Source organism: Liolophura sinensis, chromosome 1 (genome assembly GCF_032854445.1).
Source record: "Liolophura sinensis isolate JHLJ2023 chromosome 1, CUHK_Ljap_v2, whole genome shotgun sequence".
Lineage (NCBI taxonomy): Eukaryota > Metazoa > Mollusca > Polyplacophora > Chitonida > Chitonidae > Liolophura > Liolophura sinensis.
In genome coordinates, this window is record NC_088295.1 from 44,789,267 (window position 1) to 44,816,201 (window position 26,935).

Consider the following 26,935-nt stretch of genomic DNA (forward strand, 5'->3'; position numbering starts at 1 on the left):
GCAACTCACCTGTATAAGCAACGCATCATATTTACCCAGAAAATGGAAACAGAACAAGTGTAAAAAACAAAACCTGTTAGATGTAGTGGAAATTTCTCTTTTTCTAGGAGGTGGAGAGATGTGGGTCAAGAACTGGAGGCTGTATTGTTGTATTATGTATTTCAATTAAGTTCCACCTTCCACCAAAAATGCCAAAATGGTTGAAATTTTACGAGGTATCCCAAGAACTAATCCCTCACCCCTGAGGTTCATCTGACCCTTTAACAGGTGCTTGGCTTGACACCTGGAGTGACTGATCCTAGCTCCAAATGCGTCATCCCAATGCTTCACGTGTCCACAGGTGATAATGAATTAGTGATCTTATGCGTGCTGGGCCTCACTAAACTTTATCCTACATGAGATTTAACTGATCACCGTCACACACTTTAAGATTACCCAACCTCCAAACCTATGCTTCAAATCTGTTAAAAAAACCTAGCACAATTTCTCATAATTTACAAAAGTAAATTTTTAAGCTTAAAGTAAAATGACCTTTAGATGATAAGTTAGGAACTCAAAGATGTGACCTCCAAAAGTCCTGTAGCAATCACGGCATCACAACACCACTGCACATGCATCATTTCTGTTACAAAGAAAGATATTTCACAAGATCTATGAGCTCAAGCTGAAGGGGTTTCACAAGAAAGCCAGACTGTAATACGTAACCGTGACCCATTGATTCACGGCAACTTCGTACATTGTTAACAATGGACCCTTTCACGAAGGAGATGCAAAATGAATGACGTCAAGGTGGCTTCTTAATTTTGGCAAGGCACTGCTTCACACTTGTTTTGTCAAGTGGCAGCCAACAGCAAAAAAGAACAGAAGTACATATTAATGGCCTACTGAGTACATATAGCTTAAATCAACCACTGTCAACAGAATTTTCCTACAAAATAACTAACATGTTCTTAGGCTGGTCCAACACAAAACTATCCACGACAAACACAAATTCATAAAACAGGACATTTTCAAAGTCCACTTCTATCTTGATCAAGGTCTGTCAGCAACCTGCGGATGGTCGTGGGTTTCCCCCGGGCTCTGCCCGGTTTCCACCCACCATAATGCTGGCCGCAGTCGTATAAGTGAAATATTCTTGGGTACGGCGTAAAACACCAATCAAAAAAAAAAAAAAAAATCTATCTTGATCTGGCTCAGTCTTATTTGATGATTGATGTAGCTACTCAAGCTGTCTTTCAAGGGAGATAATCCTTTTACCCCTTGCAATGTCTGCGCTTACATTTGGCAAAGGCTGACAAAGGTTATGATCAACAAAGGTCAGTGGAGCAGTATAAGGGCAGCAAGTTCGATAACTGCTATGGTAAAGTGTGACTGCCATGGACTCTTTTAATTTATAAAGTCTCAAAGTAGCTGGGTTATGTGAATTACAGAGACCAATCAGTTGACAGTGACAGTATGTTCCTTAATGTAAATCTGAAATATTTGTGGCTGTTTCTTTACAAAATTCATGAAAGTGCGTTTCTCTATTAATAATTACCTATGCACAACCAAGCATCTCTGTCGATACTTTTGTTGGTGTTAATTCTTTCTGTCCGTCTGTCTGTCAGCAGCTTTACAGTACAAAGTTAAGCAACGATTTGAGTTAAATTCTGTGGAAGAGTTGGCCTTGGGCTAAATACCAATCTATTTAATTTTGATGGTTATTAGAATCATGATTTCAAAATTTTTAAGCAATTCTTCACCACTGATAGATACATGTATGATAGAAATAGATCTTTTATGGGAATTTGTACCTTTACCGGTACCAGGGGTTTGCACACTTCAATCATATGATAAGTTAGAAGCCACAAAGAAACAAAGCACGGCCAAAAGAAAAACCTCCACCGTGAGAAACCCCATGGTAATGACTTTCAACAGTCTATTTCAAGTGTAGCTCAACGTGTGCATAGTTGTGACTGACATTAACAAAAAAGCAGAGTATAATATTGGATGTGGCATTAAATAATGACAACGCTTTGTTCATTCTTTGCTCTAAAGTGTGACAGTATCATTACTGATTACAAATTTCTCTTTGATCACATGATTGCTTTTCCTTCACTCAGGTCATTTTAATCAAACTTCAAAGATAACAATTACCATGTTCACGTTTTTGAAATATTTCTCACCAAAATACATGCGGTTTGTTCACACGCAATGCTAAGAGCAAATTACACTTCTTGAACCAAGTGACCTCTTTTTCAATTTAGTTTTCCAGTAGCATAACAGAAAATCAGGCAAGCTGAATTTCTAACAAATTGGAGATCTTGATTTAATACAGAAGTCTTTGATTCCTCACAACGGTACAAACAAAATAACCCAGTTGCATGATCTTTCCAGCTTGTCTTTGTCAAAAGCCATATTCTTGCTGATTTTGAACAAAAATTGTGGGTAATTTTTGAATTCACTGTAATCAGGATACGAGTAAGCAATCTGCCTGTTTTCTTTTACAAATGAATAGTCTGTATCTGCTTGGATCTTTCTCAACAAAAGTTTTTGGTAAAAAGTCAATATGCATGTTTTTTCACACATGATTGCCGATCTAAACTACCTCAGGGATATATGCAGTATGCACCAGAAAATTAGTCCGCGACATTGGAGGAAGTAAAAGAATTAAGCTTTACTTTACACTCTTATGCTTCCGTTAATGGGAGATACACCTGGTTACTTATTAGCACATCTTCCTTATTTCCATCTTGCCACTTTCTGACATATGTTAACACGACCATCTTGTAACAAAACCACCCTTGATATGCTACTGTGTATCTGTAAATTTTGTTACTCGTAACACATACTTCAGCACAGCAACCTGTGGATGGTCGTGAGTGTCCCCCGGGCTCTGCCCAATTTCTTCCCACCATAATGCTCGCTGCCATCGTATGAGTGAAATATTCTATAGTGGGGGTGGGGGAGGTCACACATGTTGATCAGGATGGAAATGACTGGCAGCTGGTCTAGTTTTCCTTGCACCAAAATGCCTGGGTTTACTCAGTTAATGTCAAGTAAATTCATAAGTAAAATGAACTGATTCAATTAAATCTATGAATCCAATATGCAATATGAGTCCAATGTATTCACAGCCATAAAAATGAATAAAATAAAATAAATTTATTCCATTAAATGAATTTCTACACTATGAAACCAGTTGATCAGTATGTTTGTACATGTATAATGCTCTAAAATATAAAATTGAACAAGCAAATTTAGAAAATTATATTCCATGTTTAATATGTAAAACTTATGCTTGTTGTCAAATCTGATGTAAGGGGCAACAAAATTAATGTGCACACACACTTTTATCAAAATCAGTAAACATCTGAAGCACGTATTACATGGAAACGAATGACCAATCAGAATTAAAATGAATTTCAAGAATATGTGCATGGGCCCATATGGTGTTCAAACTTGATCGAAGCTTACACAAAATGAGCCTTGCCTTGCACACAAAATTTTATCCACATTGGGCAACATTTGGAACAGTTACTGCAAGGAAACCAACTTGCCAATCAGAAATAGAGAAGTCATTTCATATGCAAAATTTAAACATGCATCTTCTTGTTTTTCAAATTTGAATTCAGGTTCTTCAAGGTGAACCTGTGTAAAATTTATATCAAAATCAGATAAAATTAAAAGTTATTACAAGGAAACCAAATCATAAACCCAAATAAATATCCCTTGAAAAGATTGCCCGAAGGCGTAGCAAAAATAAATGAAAGCTACAAATATGTAAGTACTGTGAGAGATTTAGGGGGTGAGGGCTACTTACTGACAGCCTCAATGACATCTGCCAGCAGAACACCATCTGTAATGTCCTCCTGAAGATCAGAGATGAAACGCTTATTTCGCGCCTTCTCCAGGTAATGGTTGGCCCAGTCTGTATAGATCTGAAACAACAACAACAAGCAGGGTGTTAATAGATATCCTCAGAGGTGAAATTTAAGAAAGAATATGAGTACAACGTTAACAATATGCTTCCTCCTGAAAAAACAATTCAGCTGAAGCAGCCTATGAAGCTTAAGTGGAATCTACTGTTTTCCTAAGCATGCAATGAATGACCTAACACTTCAGTAAAATGAGTGCATTTTTAGAGGTAAATAAATGCCATGAAATATTCATTTTGGTGCTGAAACTTCAATTGATGTGCCAAGCATTTTTCCAGGAGGACTTCCTCCTACCTTTCAAAAAAACCTTCTAAACACATTATAAGGCAAATGAGCAAGCTCAACAAGGATGAAATTTCAGGACAAAATTCTACCATATTCGGATACACAATCCAAGATGACACCCAAAACAACTGATATGACAATCACCTCTTGATCTACATGTAACACAAATGCTGTTCAATAAATGGGGGTACTGGAGACTGCATATATATATAACTTACATGTCTGCAAGGAGTGAAAAGTCCTAGATGTCTGCAATGATGCTGAAGTACCTACTACCGCACAACATTCTGAGTTTACAAACACAGGTATAAAGTGCAATGTATTAATGGTGAGAAAAAGAATGTACAGTGTACATGTACCTCCCATATGTCAAATACATGTAGATTCTGAATTGAGGTGTTTATCAAAACAGATCTTTGTTCACAAAACCAGTACAAATTGACATATTCAGAAACCAGTACAAATTGACATATTCAGAAACCAGTACAAATTTACATATTCAGAAACCAGTACAAATTCACTTTATAGTCAAAAGGCAAATGCTTTGCTCAATATGTCAAAGTGACATGAATGCTGAGTTATGGAGCTACAGTCTTGATGGGAAGATAATCTGCTATAATATTCAATAATGCCTTCCCTATAATTATTGATAAGTTTCACACTTATCTCCATGCCAAAATATACTAGTAAAACATATGAATTTGTCTGATTTCTCGAATAAATGGATGATTCGTATATTTTCTCTGACCATACCCAAGGACAAACTAGCACATCAAGCAAATGACAGCATTCATATGTTCATATGTAAGCTGCACTCTTATTATGATTTATTTATTTTACTGGTGTTTAATATTGTTTCTCTAAAATGATGGCAGTAAAATATGGGTGGAAGAGGGTACGGACATTGGCTCCCCCATATACCCCCCCCCCCATTACCCTCCCACACACACCCACACATTTTCCTCTCTGGACATTTTACCCTGGTGGACATTTTCCCCTCCGGACATTCACCCCAAACCCCCCTCCCATACCTTACCGCCATCATTTTAGAGAAAAAGTGTTGGTGGAGGAGACTCCCAGGAGTAGTGAGAGTAAACCATGACCCATGTTGCCATCATGTAGACACCAGACAGAACTCCTGAGTGAAAGTTAAACTCGACTCAGTCTACAACTTCATAGGCCCACTTAATAATAAAGCTGTGTCCCACACAACACAATCTGACTTACACAAAAAATCTCTTTTTCGTATGATCTGTACCTTAAACTAATATCAAAAAACACAGTTCACAGTTTCGATTTGTTAAATTCCCCAAGGAGGAATAATAAATCCCTTGCATGAATGGGCCTTCAGCTACAACACCAATCATAGTAAGAAGTAAATTTAACGCACTGTATGACATAAATGTACATGTATCACTAGAACAAGTAAATTTACAAAAGCAAATTTGTGTCTGTAGAGGGGGCAAACAAAGCCTTATTCAGCAGCCTTTGGAGAATCCATGTGGAAGTGAGGCCAAGGCTTTGGTAAATGTCACTGGGGGCATCTGGGCGTAAAATGCTCCCTCTAGCAGACAATGTACCTGCCAGCTCTCACATTATTATGTAATAGGGTAAAAAATCAATAGGAGACTGATGGAGCCAGGGCAATGTGTTGATACGGAGAGACCACTCATGGGGACCAGCCAGACTGCTTAGACAGTCCCTCCACAGAGAGCGCTTCATTCTGTGCTAATACACACCCCTGCAAGAGACACCGTGTCAACACACACTTTCTCCTAACAGTGTTTAAGCCAGGATCTTGATAAGAACCCAGCTTCCTCAATGTAAGAGAAAATTTTGGTGTCTAATTACTTGGCCTGAAGAGAGTGGGAGACTATCACAGCATTCTGGTGGCAGTGAGGAATTACAATTGATTTTCTATTTTCAGAAAAAAAAACACAACAAAAACCATTGCCTGTGTGTGAGATTTGGTATGCTGAATATCAAATTCGCAGATTTGTAACAAAAGAACACAACAGCATGTAAACCTCAATATTGATTTCATATTATTCATTATCTGTAAATTCTTAAATAAATGCAAAAATGTATATATTTTACTGCTTGGTCCTCTAAAAATGGTAAAAACACTAGAAAAATAAGTGATGCCCTCAAAATGTGCATTTCAATTAAATTGCGTGCACTCTGAGAATCAACCAAACCTTCTTTGTGGCAATCTATTGGCTTAACACTGGTGCATCTTTAGAAGTCTCCTAACCTGCATAGGATTGATAACACAAGTTAATAAGATAAGACTAGTATCCACAATGCCCAACACAAACCACCAAAGAACTGAGGAAGTATATCAAGTCTGAAATTAGGATACAGGTATCTTAAGACAAACAGTCAACAATAATTTCAATGATGGTGGATAAACTAGGAATGTTCTAGGCACATACATTTAAGGAGCATCCAAATCAGGTATAAAGCTTGTTTATATAAAGCTGGTATAGTGGATATGATAATGAGCCAACTCATTATAAAGTTCTCACGGCATGTATAAAATTCTATAATCAATCATTTACATTGCCAAATTCTCACCAGAGGCAAGCAACTGGCAGACTACTGGTAAGCTACTTAAATGCCCCTAGACAAATATATCTTTACACATTGTACCACCACAAGAACAGAAATTATATGAAAATGAAGCACCTACGTACAGGCAAACAGCTGTTTGAATATTATCATGAGGCAAGCCAAGTTTCGCATAGGAATCAACTGGTGAAACCATTAAGGAGGCCACTAAGATGATTTGGCACTGGTTCATATCAATGGTTATTTGCTGTTTGGCACTTCTGTTGAGTGGGTCCTATTTTTACCCTGACAGAAATTTTTTTGATTTATTTATCTGATTGGTGTTTTACGCCTTACTCAAGAATATTTCACTTATACGACCGGCAGCCAACATTATGGTGGGAAGAAACCATGCAGAGCCTGGGGAAAACCCACGACCTTGACAGAAATAATATATTTCCATTCCTAGAGATCTTGGAAGCAATTCCACATAGCTGCTCCAATTTCTCATTATAATGAAATTTAAGAATTTAACTTTGGTGGAGGATTCAGCTCCTGGCCCCAGGATTAAGAATCTGTCATCCATACACTTAAGTTTATAGTCTTAAATTGAGGTTTTATTCCTCAAGCTAAATTTAAACTTTCATAATAATGTCTTTTTCACACCTTGTAATGAAGTATAAGACAACACTCAGTATTAAAGTAAGATATTCTAAGATAGGTGACAATTTTAGCACAGTAAATTGCGTTAAAGTTAAAGAATAAGTCTTTTATCATGGCTTCATGATCCTCAGAGGCCTGATCATTTAAGTTCTGAGATATTATGGAATTTTTAACATGGCATTTCTTCCACATGGAATCAACAACCTGGGCATCACTGACAAGAGGTCGTATTTCACTGGTAACATGTGACCATCAGCCAGCTATCACACTGTCATCGCTGCTCTGGTATTACTCACTTTGCTGTCTTTAATTATACCATACTGAACTTAACCTGAACAATAATCCCATACCAAAATATGACCCACTAAATCCACCTTACACTACGAATATATCACTGCACTTTTCTCTACCAAAAACAAAAAATCTTAAAACTAAGAAGCAGAATGACCAAATAGTGCCTGATATCCTAGCTGCTATCACACACTTTCTTGGTTTATCTGATCAATGCTTCACTTATATAATGGTGCTCAGCTTTATGAGTGGAACGTAAACAGAACCTCGTGAGGACAATTCTAATTCACACAGTGATATTATTTTTTAAACTGCTTTGTGATCTCAAGTGTTCCGCAAAAAAAAAAAAAACTGATGAAATTAATAACCTTAACTAGAAGCTTGGATCAATTATTATTCAAGCCAGAGCACAAAACTTGGTTATCATAAAGTTTCCTGCTTTGTGATCCATTTTTTTCCAAATAGACAGATTGAAAGATAGGTTTGATACCTGATGTTGCAATTGGTAACCAAAATGGGCAAAAACTAATCCTCTCAACCTTCTAAAGTGTCCTTTGGGATCAAAAAATTTATATCTGACCTTCATCCCCAAAATTAGGCCCTGGTAGATTTTTATCTCTAAAAATAACTCAAAATATTAAAATGCAGGTTCAAAAAGTACTTCCCCCCTCACCTTCCAAAGAAAAAAAAAGTTTCTTCAAAGATTTATGTGGCTAGGAGCTTTACCATTTTTGCAACTACATGTTCGTTAAAGGTAAGCCCACTGATGACCTGTTCAAAACCCCTAGAGCTGTATACCTCATATCACAAAGAGGATTACATGTCCAAATACCACAGCTTATTATTATTATTAACCTAAGTCAATAATTAATCCTCTTAATCATCACAAGATCATGGTTAGTACATTTAATATCAGCTCAAGTTAAAACTGTACAAATGTCATTGAAGGTGAATCCTGAATACATGGCGTTATAGGTATGATTTGCTTCAGCAACTGTGCTTCCACAGCATATGCAATGCAAACACACAAAACACACATCACTTGTATGAACTGCAATTATAATGTGTCACCCCACGGGGAGACTGGTGTTATTTCCCATGCTTACCTTCAGTTTGAATCGATCATTCAATATTCCATGCACGTCAGACATTGTTTGTACGTATTCGCCTTTCAGCTCCCACTGATATATGACTCTCAGTTGTTACTGATGATCACCAATGACAGATTCTGCTGTTTGCATCACACGACATTATAACTGACACCTTGTACCACAACAGTCTCACGTCACAGTCTCCAAATGATACAAGTAAATGCCATCCTGAACAGGCTTTTACTTCAAGCCGGTCAAATTCATCAACCAGAAAACTGTCAGGTAAGAGACTGCAGCAAAACTATGATTATCAATTTTACTACTTTTGCTGCAGTTTACATCACGCCTATAGTGCATCAGTATATTGAGTGTGACAACGATTTTACTGATCCATCAATCCTTTTCTAAATAGACAAAAATTTTGAGACGAAAAAGAAAACCAAAAGTGCACAAGATTCCATTGTTAAAGTTGCCACACCTCGATATACGCACTGGTTAACCAATATGCCACAGATCAAAATTTCAGGTGTCGTATATTCCATTCTATTGGCAACAGCATTATTGATTAATCGTATACATAGATACATAGAAACGGAATCCCAAAACACGCATTGGGAAATATCACCCGATGGCAATGACCACAGAATCTGTTTACTCAGCAGCCGAGTTACTACACTGTGTATTTTTGGAGGCTTAGACACAGTTCATCATTTGATGATTCCAGGCCAATCTTGATAAAAAGTCCATGCATTAGAAGCAGATTCTGTTCTTGTATGTCCCAGAGGCAAATTGTGGACAGCCAAAGAAGCCAGTATGATTCGATAAATGCTGCACGGGGCAAACCTCATTGTCTGCAACCCGAAAACGTTGATGTGACAGCAGAACGAGACTACAGCTGATCATCATCCTTGACACTTGCCTCAATCCTCAGCCTCCTAACACAGAAGAGTTCTCATGACTCCAATTCGCACAGGGAGAAAACGCAAGGCGTAATTGTACAAAGTGTGAGGTCTACTTGCTCGTCCACATGTTGGACTGGCAGAAATCAATCGCTTTTTCAAAAGCCGTGAATGCTTCCATTGCGAAAATTTCATGTGCTTTTCCCCTAGCAGCTTCCTAAGCAATCAATATGGTGTAGGCAACGGCTAACTCTGGGTGCCCGACTTGCCAAACACAGCACTGTCAGTGATAGGCTTGCGTGCATGCGTGTTGGTCAGAGTCAGAGTCTGTGGGGGCATGGGGAATAAGCTCTTACATACATATGACCCAATATCCCCAGGTGTGAAAAAAAAAAATCTGCTTGGTGAAATCTATCACAGCCCAGTGATCAGCTGTCAGATTTCAGGCCAGTGTGTTCACTAGGCACAATGGCTGAGCGCTATGGTAACGCAGAAACATCTGACAGCAATGCAGGCCACCAGTCATTTACTGCGTGAAAACTTCAAAGACTTTCCCTCATGGCAGACTAACACCAACACAAGGGAAAAAGATGCACATTCTTTGCATGTTCAGCAAACAGTCTGTGATTTTCCTGTATCCAAATGCACGGATATGGCGACTAAGATGCTGGCATCCCATATACACTTGAAAAAGTTCCACGGTACAAAAAAAAAAAAAAAAAAAACACACAAAAAAAGAATAAAACATGAGTTGCACATATCAAGTAGACGGCTGTAAAACAGCTGTGAAGGGCCTGCACTGTTGCAATAATATTGACTATGAGTGTATTATAAACAGTTAACTAAACATAATACCTGCAGGACTCTGGCATATACTTAGCTAATTCAGGAACCGGGGAGGAAATGATTTCAGCATTGCTGCCAGTACATTGAGTAATCAGATCTGACAGTGATAGATATCATATTATCTGAAGCTAAATTTGCCAGCTAGGGAGTTTGTTGGTTGGGGGGAGTGGGGTAACCAGGCAGATACATCTCGACCTGTTACACAACAACACAGTTCAAAAGCACATCCAACCAATAAATTAAAGACACTGCAACACCAGCTCCTTATTTTTCATTACAGAGATGACTTATCTTGATCAAGACAGACCGCCTACTGTCTACATTAAAAGTTTCCAGGCAATTCTGATATCACGAGGATTAACAATTCATCCTCTTGTGTTCGCAGACGAGCACGACTTCCACTGTGCTTTGCACGTAACCATGGAAACCAGTATACAGAGTTTCAATTGACCGCAGCAAACTGCCTTTCCACATAATTACACAGGCCTTCAAGGAATTGTTGTTGGATTTCTTAACGCTTCATACATTTCGCATTAACGCAGCACAGGCGGCCATGTTGGTCTGGACAGGAGAGCAGTTCGTGTGTTGTTGTAATATTGAGGTCTTAGACTCACCAAAGTTGACAGTTTTCCAGTAATTTCTAATAAAAAAAATAACTAATTTATTTGCAAAGAGTCATCTGTTTGGAATTTAGCAGTAAATTTTCTACCTTTCTTTTTGCATCCTAAAAAAAGAGCTCCATTTATTTTCCCACATCAGCTGCATGTTAAAGCAGCAGGTTCTTCGGAAACCTGGAACTAGTCGGGTAATGTTGATGAGGAGAGCATCACTCGGCTAGTGCGTTGTCAAGGTGATGGGTAGATGAAGCCAGGTTTCTTTCTCTGCCTGACTCTGCGTTCAACATTCACAGACACATAACTAACGGTAACAAGAGAAGGAGAACAAGGAAGCCTGTTCATCTTGGCACACCCTAAACCCAATCAAGCCAGTTCATCGTGACACACCCAGGACCCAATCTGCAATGTTGTTTCATGAACAGATAATTTAGCAGAAACCTTTGCCTACTAACATATCTGATTGGTTTCCCACCCACTTAAAATGATTGAAACTTGGAAGCACATGTAATCAACGTACACTTTACAACCTCGAGTGAAAAGTTAGTTTGGTGTAAATTAGTTGTGACCAAGCCAATCCACTTCAAAATGGCAAAGTGCGTCCACCAAGCCGTGTAAAAAAACTGCAAAGCTTTCAAATGTGACTGATTTACTGCAGCAGTACAACAATCAATAATTATACTGAGAGTTTCAAATTATGCTTTTAATTGCACTGGTACGCAATTCAATATTTGTGTTTAAAAAAAATGCAAAAATGTAAAAAAATTACACACATGTATGGCTCATGGGGACATACTGTATATATGACAGAATTACATAGCATCGTGAAAATCCATGCACTGAGTAATTATGAAGTTGACAAGAAAAGACAACATGACAGATGGACAGGCCAATGGAAGGATGAACAGATGGAGACCATTTCCATGTCCCAGCACCAAGTCTGTACACCAAATATTTCATTGTTAACAGAAGCTGAATATGGTTGCTGACATTGACATTATCAAATAACTCGATTAACCTTAAAAGAACATCGACTGCATATTACATAACGTTTTTCAATATTCTGATCAGCTAAATTATTCAGGTCTTTACCGCTTACAATTTTCTTTTTACCAGAATTCAACTACTTACAGTGACCTTCATGAGGTGGAAATCTAAAAGAACACTTTAAAACGGATCACTTTATAATATCCATACATGTCTTGGCGCTATGGAAACAAAACTTTTCAGGTCAACTATATTTCCACAGAAAATATCCAGACATGGACGAATGAATTATTTAAGCACATTTTTATGTAGGGATGTAGGTATCATATACATGTAATACCATCATACTTAGCTTCGTAAGGATTAAGCCTATATATGTACTTAACATTAAAACTATACAACAAGTCTGATTGCTGCAGTACTTCTATAATTCTAATTCACCATAGAAACTATAGACAGTAATATTATCTACTGGTGTGGTGTATCCTTTTGTACATGTAAAATGTTAACCAGGGATAAAGAAGAATTATTTAGGCCTTACAGGAAATATAACGTCAGAGACAGACAAGGATTAAACTAAGGCTTTTTATGAGGTTTTATGGAGATCATATTCAACTCATACACATCAGCTGCCAGGATCATTTTCACAAACTTGATGGAAATTATATCATGATTACTTCCACTTTCATATAACTAGTACCAGTTGATATTGTGGAGAGAAAAAAGAATGCATTACACTGATTTTACACCGATCACAAACAGTAAATATTTTAAAATCTGTATCGAAGTATATGGAGGTTGTTTCAGAGAAAATCAATTTCCAGAAGCAAAACAATCAAATCGTGATGTCAAAAGGTAAAACATCTTATTTTTGCAACTTTTGAGGAAGTCCTCTGGAATTGTACAATGAAATTCTATATAAAGAAACAGTGTACATGTATCTTGTCTGAGTTTTGCCATTGCAACTAAGACAATGCCATTTCTGGAAAATGTGATGAGAAAAAAGATTCACAAAATTTGGAAGAAAGACCTTATTATGTCTTACCAACCATGCAACTACGTACCACAGAGATGGTCTAAACTGTGCCGCAAAGGTTTGATCATCAGGTATGCGATAAGAAGTCCAGATGCTTAAATGACAGTCTTAACCAGCAACACAATGCCGGTTAATATGATGGGAAGTCTAGCCCCTAAAATGCCATGTGCTGGAAATATTGGATGCCAAACAGCATATCCTGGAACTTTGCATGCCAAAATATCGTCACTACTGCCAATTCTTATTACGTATGTCCAATGCAGATAATGAGCAAAATACAGATTCAAGAAGATACATGTAATTTCAATAATTATCAAGAATCAGATAAATATACCACCAAAATTACATTCCAATTATACCTAGGCCTGTATAATAATCCCCTTATTGCAGAAAAATAACAAAAGATTGGACTCGATTCTTACCCTGGATTAGATTAGTGAAGACTCCAGGACTAAATGCTAATTCTTCACATATATCAGGTGTCTGATTATTCGCTGACTTTGATTACTTTGTCTGAATTAAATAAAACAACATGTTTCAAGCACTAAGTTTTCCCAGAGGACAAAACTGAGAAAGACAAACATCCAGTTCATTAAAACTAAATTACTTTGATGAATATAACATAAACAAGGAAATGGCAGCAGGGAGGTTGGGAGAGTTAGGGCAATTTGTCTGTAAAGTTTAAGTAAGGGAAAAAACAGACTTTCCCATTAACAGCTTTGAAAACTATTCCACTAGACTAAACACATATGCCCCTTGAGGTTATATCTTCACTTGTTGATCCAAAAAACATGTCCCCATGGTGGCTAGAAGTAACCAGGGCACACTCAATTATTCAATTAGAAGGAAAAGGAGAAAATGTCTCTACCTACAGCATAGCACCACCCAGAGGCAGACGAACATGTATTCTTATTCAAGGCCGCTTACACACAACATCTGCCCTCCGCATAAATTTGTCCTTGAATCTGAAGACTCCCACAGTGGATAAAACTAGGCAAACTTGTAAAAGTTACTATCCTGGTCACCATCAGGAAAAATAGAGCCAAAAATCAAATTGCAAATATGGTTGTTGTGCATGTATATATACATCAAGACGTGATATCAATGACAAAACATACATATATATATTGACAGTCCATGGTGCAAATGTATATCCTTTGTCATTTTCTAAAATATGCTTGGTGCTATTTTACACTATTTTTTTAATCAAATTTGTGCCAGTGTCAAAAAGGTAATTTATAAAAATAAAAAAAGAAAACAAAAAAGAAACATTTAATGTATCCTGTTATATCCATGGAGTGACCATTTCTGCTGGTAGATTAACATTTTGAAAGTATTGCAAAAGGGATTCAAGTCCTCTACTGATTTGAGCTGTCAAAGTAACAAAACCGCACAAAAGATGTCATTTTGTTGCATTGAACAATCCAAAACTGAATCTTTATCTGTAACTTGTTATTGGGAAGCTATGTACAAAGTCTCGAATAAACAAAAGTCACAGTTATGAAAGAAAGCCTGCAAAAATGTCCAAAAGTTGACAAAATTTACCATACCACTGACAAAATGGTCCAAAACTCAAATTTAATCTATAAATAATAGTGAAGCTATGTACCAAGATTCCGTTCAAAACTATCACCTGTGCAGAAAACAGACCTGTGATGAATGGGAGACTTCAGTAGAACAGTGCTTGAGAACTACATGAGCCTTGGTGTTTTATGCACACACATACACCTATAATAGTGCCCTAATAAAGGAAACAATGAAACGCTTCACAGCTTTGGACCACTGCGTTATAGGCTGGTGGGCATTTCACAAGTTGATGGATGAGCAGTAAACCCTCTAGACAGTCAAGGACTATCAACCTGAACATACCATCCCGTTCTCATGTTATGCCAGTACATTTGCCTGATACACAGTGAAAATGCTAACAGCCAAACATTTCAAGAAATGATTGCTACATATATTTATTCAGCTGTTTGCATATCAATCAGTAAATATTAAGTAATTCATTAAATGAAAAGAGAGACATAGAAATACATACACTCTGTAATGAGAGAAGACATGTTCTTATATTTAATACTGCACTACAGGTTATCTTGTCTCCAGCCTACGGATTCAGGCAATGACTGTGACTGTAAACAGAAGGGGCAGAAAAGTGCACATGTTGGCTTCTGGCCTGAGTTTAAACACTAATGTCTTCAGAGTGACCTCCCTTGTGCTGCACTCTGCACAAGAGCGAAACACCAAATGCTTGCACAACATGAGAGAGTGGTGTCTGCGGCTTAACATCGTACTTAACAATTTTTTCAGTCACATGACGACGATGGAATCTTTAGGGTGCTTATAATGTGCCTTCTTGATGCAGGACGAATTTCCACCGCTCTTTTATCTAGTGCTGCTTTACTGAGACGATTTACTAAAGGCAAGTGAGCCGCCCTGTCTGAGCCATTATACTGATACGGGTCACCCAGTCTTTGCACTATCCCCTTAATGCTGAACGCAAAGCGAGGAAGTTACAACTTCCTCTTTTAAGGTGTTAGGCATGACCTGCCCCAGGACTGACACTGGATCTACCTCTCCCGAAGCGGACGCTCTATCAACTGAGCTATCGGGGCCGATTTGTACCAATTGAATATTATTATAACATCACAAGTGTGTAAAAACAACTGAACAAGAAGTAAAAGCAACTGATCAAGGAATACAAAGAATTTCAAAAATTTACCAAAATGTCTAGTCAAAGTATTTTCATTATCACTATTTTGGTTATCTTACATGATTATCTCACCTTTGGTGGTGAGATTAAATAATGAGTTCCGAGGCTGTGGGTAAAACACAGAGCATGTGTTGAAGACCAGGAAACTAGGAATCTAGAGTTATCTGCCTATAGCTTAGAATGGTGTACTTGTAACCAATGACAACCACATGAAATTAACTTCTCTTTTTTATTCTAAAACACTACATTATGGATTCATGAAAATTTATGTTAGCATTTATACAGTAAAAACGTGTTCAGTAAGAAGACATAAGGATTTATTATGTATTTTTGGATCATGAATGCAGTGACAAACTGGGTATCAAATGTACAGATATATGTACTGCTTGCTGTGTTCTTTTATCAGACTATTAAGAGTGTAACATACTATTGTACATCACAAGGAAAAAACACTTCACACCTTGTACCCATATTCAGTCTGATGGGAGATGGTTTCCCTTAGCAGACAGACTTAAGCTTAGCAACAGAGTCAAATGTGATTAAAAAATGGCGGCTGGCTGAGTGCAGATGGTGTTCATTGTGACATCAAAGTCTTCATTATTCACAAACGGCAAAGTGATCAGAAAAAACAAAATTACTCATGGTAACAGAAAGCCTGTTTCTGGGTTGTACGCCTTTAAATGGCCTACTAAGGACAAAACAGGGTAAAATACCAAGTCCCAAGGCAGATATTAGCAGTGCTGAAAGCAAAGAATTACATTTCTCTATCAGTTTTTTGGAAAAGTAAAGATCTGAATATGTTGTGCATTAGATGGACTAACCATGAGAAAAAACAAAAAACGAAATATTCCTGCCATTGATTTATTTATTTGATTGGTGTTTTATGCAATACTCACCAATATTTCACTTATACGATGGCGGCCAGTATTATGGTGGGTGGAAACCAGGCAAAGCCTGGGGGAAACCCACAACCATCCGCAGGCTGGTGCAGACCTTCCCACCTACGACTGGAGAGAAAGCCAGCATGAGCTGGACTTGAACTCACAGCGACCGCATTGGTGACAGGCTTCTGGGTGATTACTCCACGGAGGCCCCTACTCCTACTACAATTACATATATATATATCGGCTAAAAAAACCCACAGAAATCAGGTTGCCCAAAAATTAGAAGAATTAGGGTATATACAACTGTTTATTTTGATATCAATATATACATATATTTGTGAGTATATCCAATTCTATCCCTATTCTATTATAATCAAAATTAGAAAGAACGTACAGTACACACCAGTGCTTTTCTGATCATGAATTCTTCTCAGAAACAAACCTCTCGTGAGGACATTTTGTGAACTACCTGCTTGTAGAATACAAATATTTATTTCTTTATTTGACTTGTGTTTTATGACATACTCAAGAATATTTCACTTATATAACAGCGGCCAGCATTATGGTAGGAGGAAACCTGGCGGAAACCCACAAGCATCCATAGGTTGCTGACAGACCTTCCCACAGAATACAAATAAAACCAGAGTAAGCGGACAGGAGAAATCCACAACATACAGGCACTTAAATTCATGAACAAATGTAAACTATCTTTGAAAAATTCAAAAATTCCAACATTACCATTCAAAATATCTCGTTATTTCCATTATGCTACCTGTTCCACTCAAAACCTACTCTAAAAGACGTTTTTCTTTACCTTATTCCTGGCCCCCATCACTGGTAACAGCCCCATCTGTGTCGCTGCGAAATACAAGTACACTGGAGAGTGCACAAAGACCAACTGTTGATCAGAAATGGTCTCAAACGTTAACCGTCAAGCTGGCTGAATCAGAGCCAATCCCCCCTCACCCTCCTCCCTATCATGAACACTGCTTACTCACCACGCGGAGGGGAATTCCCCAGTTACAGCGCCACTGGAAAATGGGGCTAATGTATACTGTATGCTGCCATGTTTATTCTGATTCAATTAGCGAGCAAACGCTGCTTGCTTAGGTCATGGTGAAGGAAGGCAGAAATTCCAATCCAGTGCTGGAGGTATTATTATCTATAGGAAGTCATTCATGGAAGATGGTGTCATGTAAGAGGTTTTCTTCCCACTTTGATTACGCTGGCAAATTTCCACTGACACCATGGTTATCTTTTGCCACCCCCACCACACAGACAGCATTAGCAATGCGCTGTCAGACTGCTGACACATGCTGTTTTCTAATACAATACTGGGCTCTATATTGGTTATCATCTTATTCCGCTATCATACAGGCACTTCTATAGGAAATGGTGTCATTTCTTCATATTAAAGAACCTAGTAACAGATACTGGCTGAGACAAAACGGTACACAAAATCTGATCTTAATTACCTCAATTAACGACACAAAATTGAGGTTATTGATCTTAATGTACTTTAAACTGAATGAATGATCGAATGATTGAGATTTAGTGCCATATTGGCAATATTTCAGTCATGTCATGAGCACGGAACGGACTTTCAAGCAACACTTTATACATCTTGCATTTACCCACAATGAGAATGCTTGTTAAGAGATGTCACAGCCTAAGCAATTGTATGAGATAAAAGACAAATAAAAGCGTTTAGAACTGTCCGTCTGAATGTTTAAAGGCATATTTCTAAGACAACGTTTTATGTTTTAAATGACATACATATATGCCTCCAAAAAGGCATCCAACAACCTGGGGTTTTTTTTGTCCATTTCTTTAACAATTGCTAAATCCAATTTAAGCAGCCGTGTGTTAGATTCAAAGGCGCCGAATTTTTAGATTTGTCACAGATTTAATCTAATATGGCGCTATCTGTGAAATGACAATGGGAATGTTTTCTGGCATAAATCATCAATTTTCCGCGATAAACGAAGAGAAAATCCAGATGAATGAAAAAAAGTTACAGTAAAATTTACTCATGGCTTGTGTTAGGATGTGTTATGCCCTGTAACATGTTACAGTTGGGGAGCAAGCATACTTGTAAAATCACTAGTTATGTCAACCTTCGTTGTTTATTATTTAGTCAGCAGGTAAATGTTTACAGCAAATACGTATAGTCCTGGTATGATACATATTTTTACATATTCTGCAGCTTTTTGAGCAGTCATTGTGTGTACACTTGTGAATTAAATAATGGTTCACTAATTATACCAGTGATATTAAGTCAATCAATGCAGATGGCGTACCTGTAGATTCAAATTCCAAATCAAATGTTTTTTTACATAAACTAAAACCATTAATACATAGAATCATCACAATGAACAGAAAATATGTATCAGTTTAAAATCCTTTCAATAATCAAATTAAAAGACAGCTTACTGTATTGGATCTAAAATTTTACCCCTGAATAAGTTGCTCAGTTTCCCTGATTCTGAAAGCTCTGTTGATCTTAACAAAGCGTTCTGAAATTTGTTTGAGAAACAATATGATATCCTCCTGAAAAAAAAAGCAAAACTTCAGATCTTTTACTGTAACAGTATGATCGTGTTATTTCTTTATTATACACTTTTGGGGTTAATTTTGTTTAAAATTTGTTAATTACAGCATAACTACACTGGAATTGTTTCAGCCTTGCTTAGGTATAGTGCATGTAAGTAATTTTTTCTCGCAAAGCCCAGACATATATCTTCACTTAGTCCTTTACAGTTCGACAAACTTCCGCTACAAACAGGCTAAATATAGGTGTGGATAATGGCTTCCACCCATCTGCTATAACTGTGACCCTTTTGAGTGTGTGATTGCATGACACACACTTGATCTACCAGAAACCATATGGTCACAGCAATAAACGCTTGGTATTCTGGGTTTATACAGCAAAAAACTGACCCACAGAAACAGAGGCTAAGTCCTTTCAGATAAAATCTTCAAACAAAACCTGGACAAGCCTAAACAAGACGGGATGCTTCTGCCGGCACTTTGGCCCATGATGCGGACAGATTCTCTCAACCCTGTTGAAAGGCAAGGAGAAAAAAATCCTTCAACTGTTAGAATTCATCAATGCTGATGTTGAGGATGGAAGACAGGCCTAGCTTGGTTGGTCTGTTGGAATGATTTAACTGGACCTAAGTATACACACAGTCAGGCCATGATTTATTGTCAACATATGGTCAGTCAATTAATATCTAATTTGTTTCAGGAAATCAGCTGAGACAAGCTGAATGAAAACTATCAAAAGTTCAAAATTTTTCACCAGTCCTTACTCGTAATACAAATTGTCAGTCATTAAGAGAAAAAGTTCCTCCATATTTCTCACATGCCACATAAAAAAATGTACGCAATGTGTATAAGTGTCACACATCAGAGTTTTTACCCAGCCAAAGAGTCTCCATGTAAGAACATGTACCATCTCGGCTAAATGTCCACAAAACTCTGTAAATTAAGTTGTTTCAGATTTTTGTACTGAGATAGATAACCTACTGCATAATACATTTGCTGACATAAGCCTGCTGAAAACACTATTTATGACACGAATATCCGAAAACAAAAATGCCTAGACAACCAGATCTGAAATTCTGACAAATTCTTAAAATCATTACAGTATGTAATACTCAAGTAAGACTCAATTGTCTAGCAATACATATTTAAAATTTTATCTAATCCATGTTATGCATCATCTGTCCAAGTCAATACAGAAACTCACAAAATAGAGGTTTTTACAGAAGATAATATAAAACAATGGCCATTGTTTTTATACATACATACACATACAGTATTCTTATTACACAAAGCACTGAACGTTGACTTGCTTTTACTATATAAGTGGTTATCCATCATACTGCACACAAGACATATTATCCAATGAACAGATTAGTTGGTTAGTGCACTAGCGCAGCGTAACGACCCAGGAGCCTCTCACCAATGCAGTCACTGTGAGTTCAAGTCTATTTATGCTGGCTTCCTCTCCGGTCATATGTGGGAAGGTCTGCCAGCAACCTGCGGATGGTTGTGGGTCCCTCCTGCACTGCCCAGTTTTCTCCCACCATAATGCTGGCTGCCATCATATAAGCGAAATATTCTTGAGTATGGCATAAAACACCAATCAAATAAATAAATGAACAGAAACACAGAGTTATTTTCAATTGTAAAGATCTAACACATGTACCTGCAGATGAAAAGTGAAGTTTGACCAATGTATGTGAGACACCAGAGCCTTTTTTTTTTCTGTAAAGTTTTTCTGTAAAGTTAACCTTTTTTTCTCCAAGTTTTCTCTAGGAATTTTACCAATATTTTGCTGTCTTTGTTTTTGATGCCATCATGCAAGAACACTGAATGTCATTCACAGGCTGACCAGTTCCCAAAATAATGCAGTGCTCTTGCCGTGGCAATATTCTTGATGAAATTCTTATTGAAGCTCATGTCAGATTTGCATTATGACATCACAGCAGGAACAGTTTAATGTCATGTCAAGCCAGTAAACTTACATGTACAAAGTACAACCCTTGAATGTTTCGTTTTTTTAATCACACTTTGATAATGCCAAACAAACTTACAACATATCATTTATGTATTTTGAACCAACATGTTCATGTTATGACCCTTATTTCTTCCATTTCTGGATGAGTTAGGTCGATTTCTTTTGAACAGGGACTTCACTTTCAAAGTTAAACACTGAAATTAACCAAGCGCATGGAAAACCCTTGGAAACACTAATGATATACCATGAATTATGTGCTTATAGTCACCATGACCTTAGAGGCCTTTAAGACATGAATGGTGCCAAACCAAACAGGCAGTAATTCTGGGCCCTATAGCCAGTGTGGTTGTGGTGTTGGGTTTGTGGTTTACATCCACAACATAGATCAGCAGAGACCTCACAGGTGAGAGGTTCACCGTCAGTCAATGGGCAGTCTTAACCACAAATTAACCTGTCTCTGTCCATCACATCCCACCCTGAAGACGTGTTGTGAAATCTCTTACCATGGGCACTGTGCCAAAATAGGCACTTGAGACCAAAAACAAACCCCTCATCTGAAGAACTCTGTGAAAGTACTTTAGTGAGGCAACAATCAGAGGGACTGTCTTCCATGAAAGTTAGGTTATAAATTTGTTTGACAGTCTGTAATTACAGCTTATAAACATGTTTTTTCCAAGGAATGAACAATATTTTACATGCAGTCTTCCCAAGACAGTCTGGTCTTGTTTCAAATCTCATGCTAAAATGATATTGCTATGTAGTTCACATATCTAAGGATAATGTGTCCAGTATATAATGTTGATGGAAAAAAAATAAATATACCAAAACTTTCATTCTCTTTGAACCATGTCTTAAATAATACACAACACTCTCACTGCTTTAGGTTTTGTTGTTATAGATTTTAGGTCAAAAATCAGAGCTTTTCACTGAAGTTATACTTTAGTACAAAGCTAACAATAGAAGTTTTTTTCTGTTGGATAAAATGCATTCAAGATATTAACCACCACAGCTTAACTTTCAAATTATAGTTTGTTTGGTGAAGACTTAAAAAGATAATTACCTTAAACATGTGCAAATCATTCTTCATGCATGTACTTGTCTTGGCTACAAATTGCACTACAATGGCTTCACCACCAACAGTTTGCACTCTTGTTTAATTTGGAATTTTCACCCAGTTAGCTCAGCTCTCCCTTGAGTTGAAATCTAGATCACACCTTGTGATCACAGCATGTTTGGATAAGCCAATGCAAGATACTACATGTGGAAAGTACATGTAAATGGATGATACTATATGTGGAAAGTGCATGTAAATGCATGATACTACATGTGGAAAGTACATGTAAATGCATGATACTATGTGTGGAAAGTGCATGTAAATGCATGATACTACATGTGGAAAGTACATGTAAATGCATGATACTATATGTGGAAAGTGCATGTAAATGCATGATAATATGTGTGGAAAGTGCATGTAAATGCATGATACTACATGTGGAAAGTACATGTAAATGCATGATACTATGTGTGGAAAGTGCATGTAAATGCATGATACTACATGTGGAAAGTACATGTAAATACATGATACTATATGTGGAAAGTACATGTAAATGCATGATACTACATGTGGAAAGTAGATGTACCTGTACTAAACATGGCAAGTCATAAGTGCAGTATAACCAGATCATTTGGCTTCAAGACACTGGAATTGTCCTTGAACCATCTGGAAACCAACGGAGATTAAGCCAGCATATATGTAAGGTGAGATGAGAGTCTCAAGGGTGGGTAACAACAGACCAACCATTTCACTGTACCTTCGGACAAGACCAAAAGGCTTCCGAATAATGGCAAACTAATAGATTGCTCTCTAGCAAATTATGCCAGAGATGTTCTGGCTTGGCCTCTGTTTCAGAATGGCTCGGTTATCTCTACTAGATCTACAGGCAGGCCAAAAGTTATCATGACAGTATCTATGTAGGCAGCATGTATGCCTTACAATAGGTCAGCATGCCTGTTTGCCCTATGATAAAATGCCACTTTCTGCTTCCTATTAGACCCTAGCCTTCTTTATGGCTATATTACATAAGGTCAATTGCGAGACAAGGTAACATAACAAGCTGTATCTATGTAAGGAATGTGTTTGCTTTAGGATAGGTCAGCTTATCCAGTAATAAAACATCATTAACATCATATTATACATCAGCTTTCTCTGTTGTTATAACATAAGGTCACTTGTGCGATAATACATAATACAATGTATCAGTGCATCTCCTGGTCGACTTTCCCATCTCAGCCACACTCCCAAATGCGGGAACTAAACAGCTGCAGTCTGATAGACGTTACAACCTCTGATCTGGACAACCATGGGCAAACATGTAATTCTTACCAAACCAAAATAAAATTCCAAATTAATAGCACCAAAATGCATTACCAAGATGAAACAATATACTGTACATGTATCTGGAAGTACTATTGCATCTACCACTGCAAGTGTGCAACACACTGTCCCAGAATATATTAAAACTAAATTATCCATATACAAAAGTCCAAAATGAACATGGAAACAAGAGTACTCAATGTTGCAACCAAGAACTAAAAATGTAGCTGCCTTCTATACATGTAGGAGTTACACGTACACGTCACAGGCAATTAGCTCTTAAAGGGACTGCTGACAATATGGGAGCTACTGAAACTTGTACTGGATTTTTAAGAGAATTTCTGTAATAATTACTGAAGGTAACTTGAAGACAATTCTATAAGATAAGTTCAAGACAATTCTATGAGAGCAGTCAATGTCAAAGCCTCAGAGAGACTGTCAATAATCTCACAAAATGCTGCAAACCAAACGCCTGAGTCTGCATCATGGAAAAGCCATGTACACATTAAGGAGAACAGTTGTGTTAATTTTCACGGTACTGACCACTTGGTAATGTGTACAAATTTACCATAACCAATTCCCACAAGAAGAAAGTGTGAAAGACAAATCTGTCTGCATTCTCAGTAGGTCAGACCATTTTCCCACGGAGCCAAGAGGAATGTTATGTTTGTGGAGTACCAGTACAATATAAAGATGTAGTATCAATATACAGTATTTTCACCACTGATATCCAACGATATTTGCTGAAATATTAATAAAGGTGGCTCCAGTGTCAATTTAGAAATTTCCATGTCTGATGGACTAGGTCATTAACTATAGTGCCAAACTGTCTGGCTTTGCACAAAGGAACAACCTTCTCTAAAAGGCAGCTCTGCTAAAAGGCAGGACATTAGCTATTTATTCTTCAGCAGAAACATTGCAAAGTCTGCTAGAGTTTGTAACTTTCTCTAAGAAGTTCACCAAATGTAACTGCAAGACAACACCACAATGCTCTTGTCTGGATCCATAAACAAGTTGTAAAATAGGTCATCTGGCATGGCAATCAGACAAATCCGGACTTACTTTCAAGCCAGATTCTCAGAAAACAGGTAACTTTTAGAGAAGTATGTAGAATTTTCTGTCCATTGAGCTGACTTCTCACCAAACATAACAACAGAATAACTGCATTTTCAGATTTGTTTATGGCTGGGCCTATTCAGAATAATATATGGACAAGGTTTAAAAAACTGTGAAAACTGGTAAAAAAGTAAGTAAATCTCATCAAGTTTGAAATCTTGGTAAAATAATTCCTGCTGAAGGCCCCATTATGTATAATTACCATGTAAGTTATTGACACAGGGCTGTACGTGAGAAGGTCTCTCAGCAACCTGTGGATGGTCATGGTCGTTTCCCCAGGGCTCTGCCCGGTTTCCTCCCACCATAATGCTGGCTGCCATCGTATAGGTAAAATATTCTTGAGTATGGCGTAAAACACCAATCAAATAAATAAATATTGACACAGGCCTTTGTGCAATTTATTTGTTTGATTCAGACTGATAATGTCTATGAGAACATGCTTTATGTAAATTTGTGTGAATTACTGGTACATGTAGATTGACCACTTCAACTAACAATGAACGGCTCCGAGTAGATACCCACATCTAGAGAAGAAGACTCTGAACAATTAAGTTTCAGGCTTGATCAAATTCAGTTCTTGCTGTTTAACCACACCTTCAAGTCAGGAGAACTGGCAAGTACCTGGTGCACAGTGTTTATAAACCTGAATAGTACTGAATAAGTGAAAAATTATTCAGTACAGTTATCCTTTAAACTTTATTCAAGCATGTTGTGAGACCATTACTACATGTATGTGTAAAGTGATAAAATTATAATGTAGATTCTTCTCAAAAACAATTTATAAAAGGTCCTTTAACTCGCACTAGAAGTTGCTCCCTGGTAGGTGAGAAGTTTGAGGAACCACCATGCCATTCTAACACAAATCAAATAAATCAACAGATAAGAACAGATTGATCACAATTGAATACAATTCAGTGATTAATTCACACAGTTATTACCCATGTTCTACAGGCAGAGTTAGTTACTGAAAATAACATCTAATTTGAGGGAAATGTGAACTGCACCAGGAAATTCTACATGGTAAAGATAAATTTATGTGATTGAAAAGCCTTAAAAGTACGCAAATCACACCACATATTAAAATCATGAGAACTAAAAACGTTGATTTTAATCCTATTTTTATTCTGTTTTGGGATATTTTATTGTGAACTCTCTCGTAAAACATAAAACAAAGTTGGTATCGCCAAATTATGCAAATTAATCTAAATACACATATCAACATAACCAAAATACATGTCAGATTTTAACTGCATACATGGTTGTTCAGTCTGAACCAGTTGGCCGAGTTCAACCAATTTAAACCCAATTCTCCTGCTGTCAGCTTGAGTGAAGCGCTATAACAGGGAGGGCAGGCTTGAAAGTAATGCCAGATCTTTCTCTGAAGTAATGATGGAATTGGGCATCTAATGGTGACCTTTGACCTAGGCTGTCATACCCAGATGGTCTCAAGTGGCTTGCTTAGTCCACATTCTAACACAGTTCATCTTGAGACATTCAGAACTTGCAGCAGCTGAAAATTCTTGGTCTTATCCTCCCCAGATCATATGATCCAACTCATCCACAACCCAGGCAGGTATTCTGACAGAATCCATCATCGTAACAACCCAAAATCCTACATCACAAAACCCACTCCTGAGCGTGACCAAGAAAAAAAAAGAAAAAGAAAATAAAAGTCAGAAAGGTAGTCATTTTCATCTTAAAAACTGGTGTTCGTGAAAAAAAACAAAAAAAAAAAAAGGAAACATTTTCATTTCGGACATGGTAAAGTTTCCATTTTTTTTCCTCATAACTAATCCAGCAACCCTAATTCTACATCACTAATATGAATTATTCCAAGGAAAGGAAAACAATAATCCTAAAACCTAATTACCTGAACTAAACTTTCTAATATTTTAAATATTTTTATCTACCATAAGAGCCTTTAATAAACAGCAGGGTTGTCCAATGACTGGAAATCATTTTCAGGTTGGTAGGTGACACACTTTCTAACTATATCCACTTCATTAAAAAGATACCATATTATGTATAAGTCAGTTTTGTCCTGTATCAAGCACATGACTCCTGTCAAAAAACTGTTTGGTGCAGGATGCTGTCCTTCTCCTGAAGCTGATGTTCCAGGTTTTGTTGGCTGTGTAAAACCAGAA

At 37.3% G+C, this 26,935-nt stretch overlaps 1 protein-coding gene across 4 annotated transcripts in view; it reads right to left on the reverse strand.

Moving 5' to 3' along the window:
- Positions 1-26,935, reverse strand: part of LOC135466787 (neuron navigator 2-like) — a 195,840-nt gene that overhangs the window by 137,283 nt on the left and 31,622 nt on the right. For 3 of the 4 annotated variants that reach the window (XM_064744503.1, XM_064744476.1, XM_064744493.1), the window contains exon 2: positions 3,803-3,920. In XM_064744503.1, coding sequence (XP_064600573.1) covers positions 3,803-3,920 — 118 coding nt within the window. Of the gene's footprint in view, positions 1-3,802; positions 3,921-17,587; positions 17,650-26,935 lie in introns of those variants that run through there. The other variant, XM_064744485.1, reaches the window with a different exon arrangement.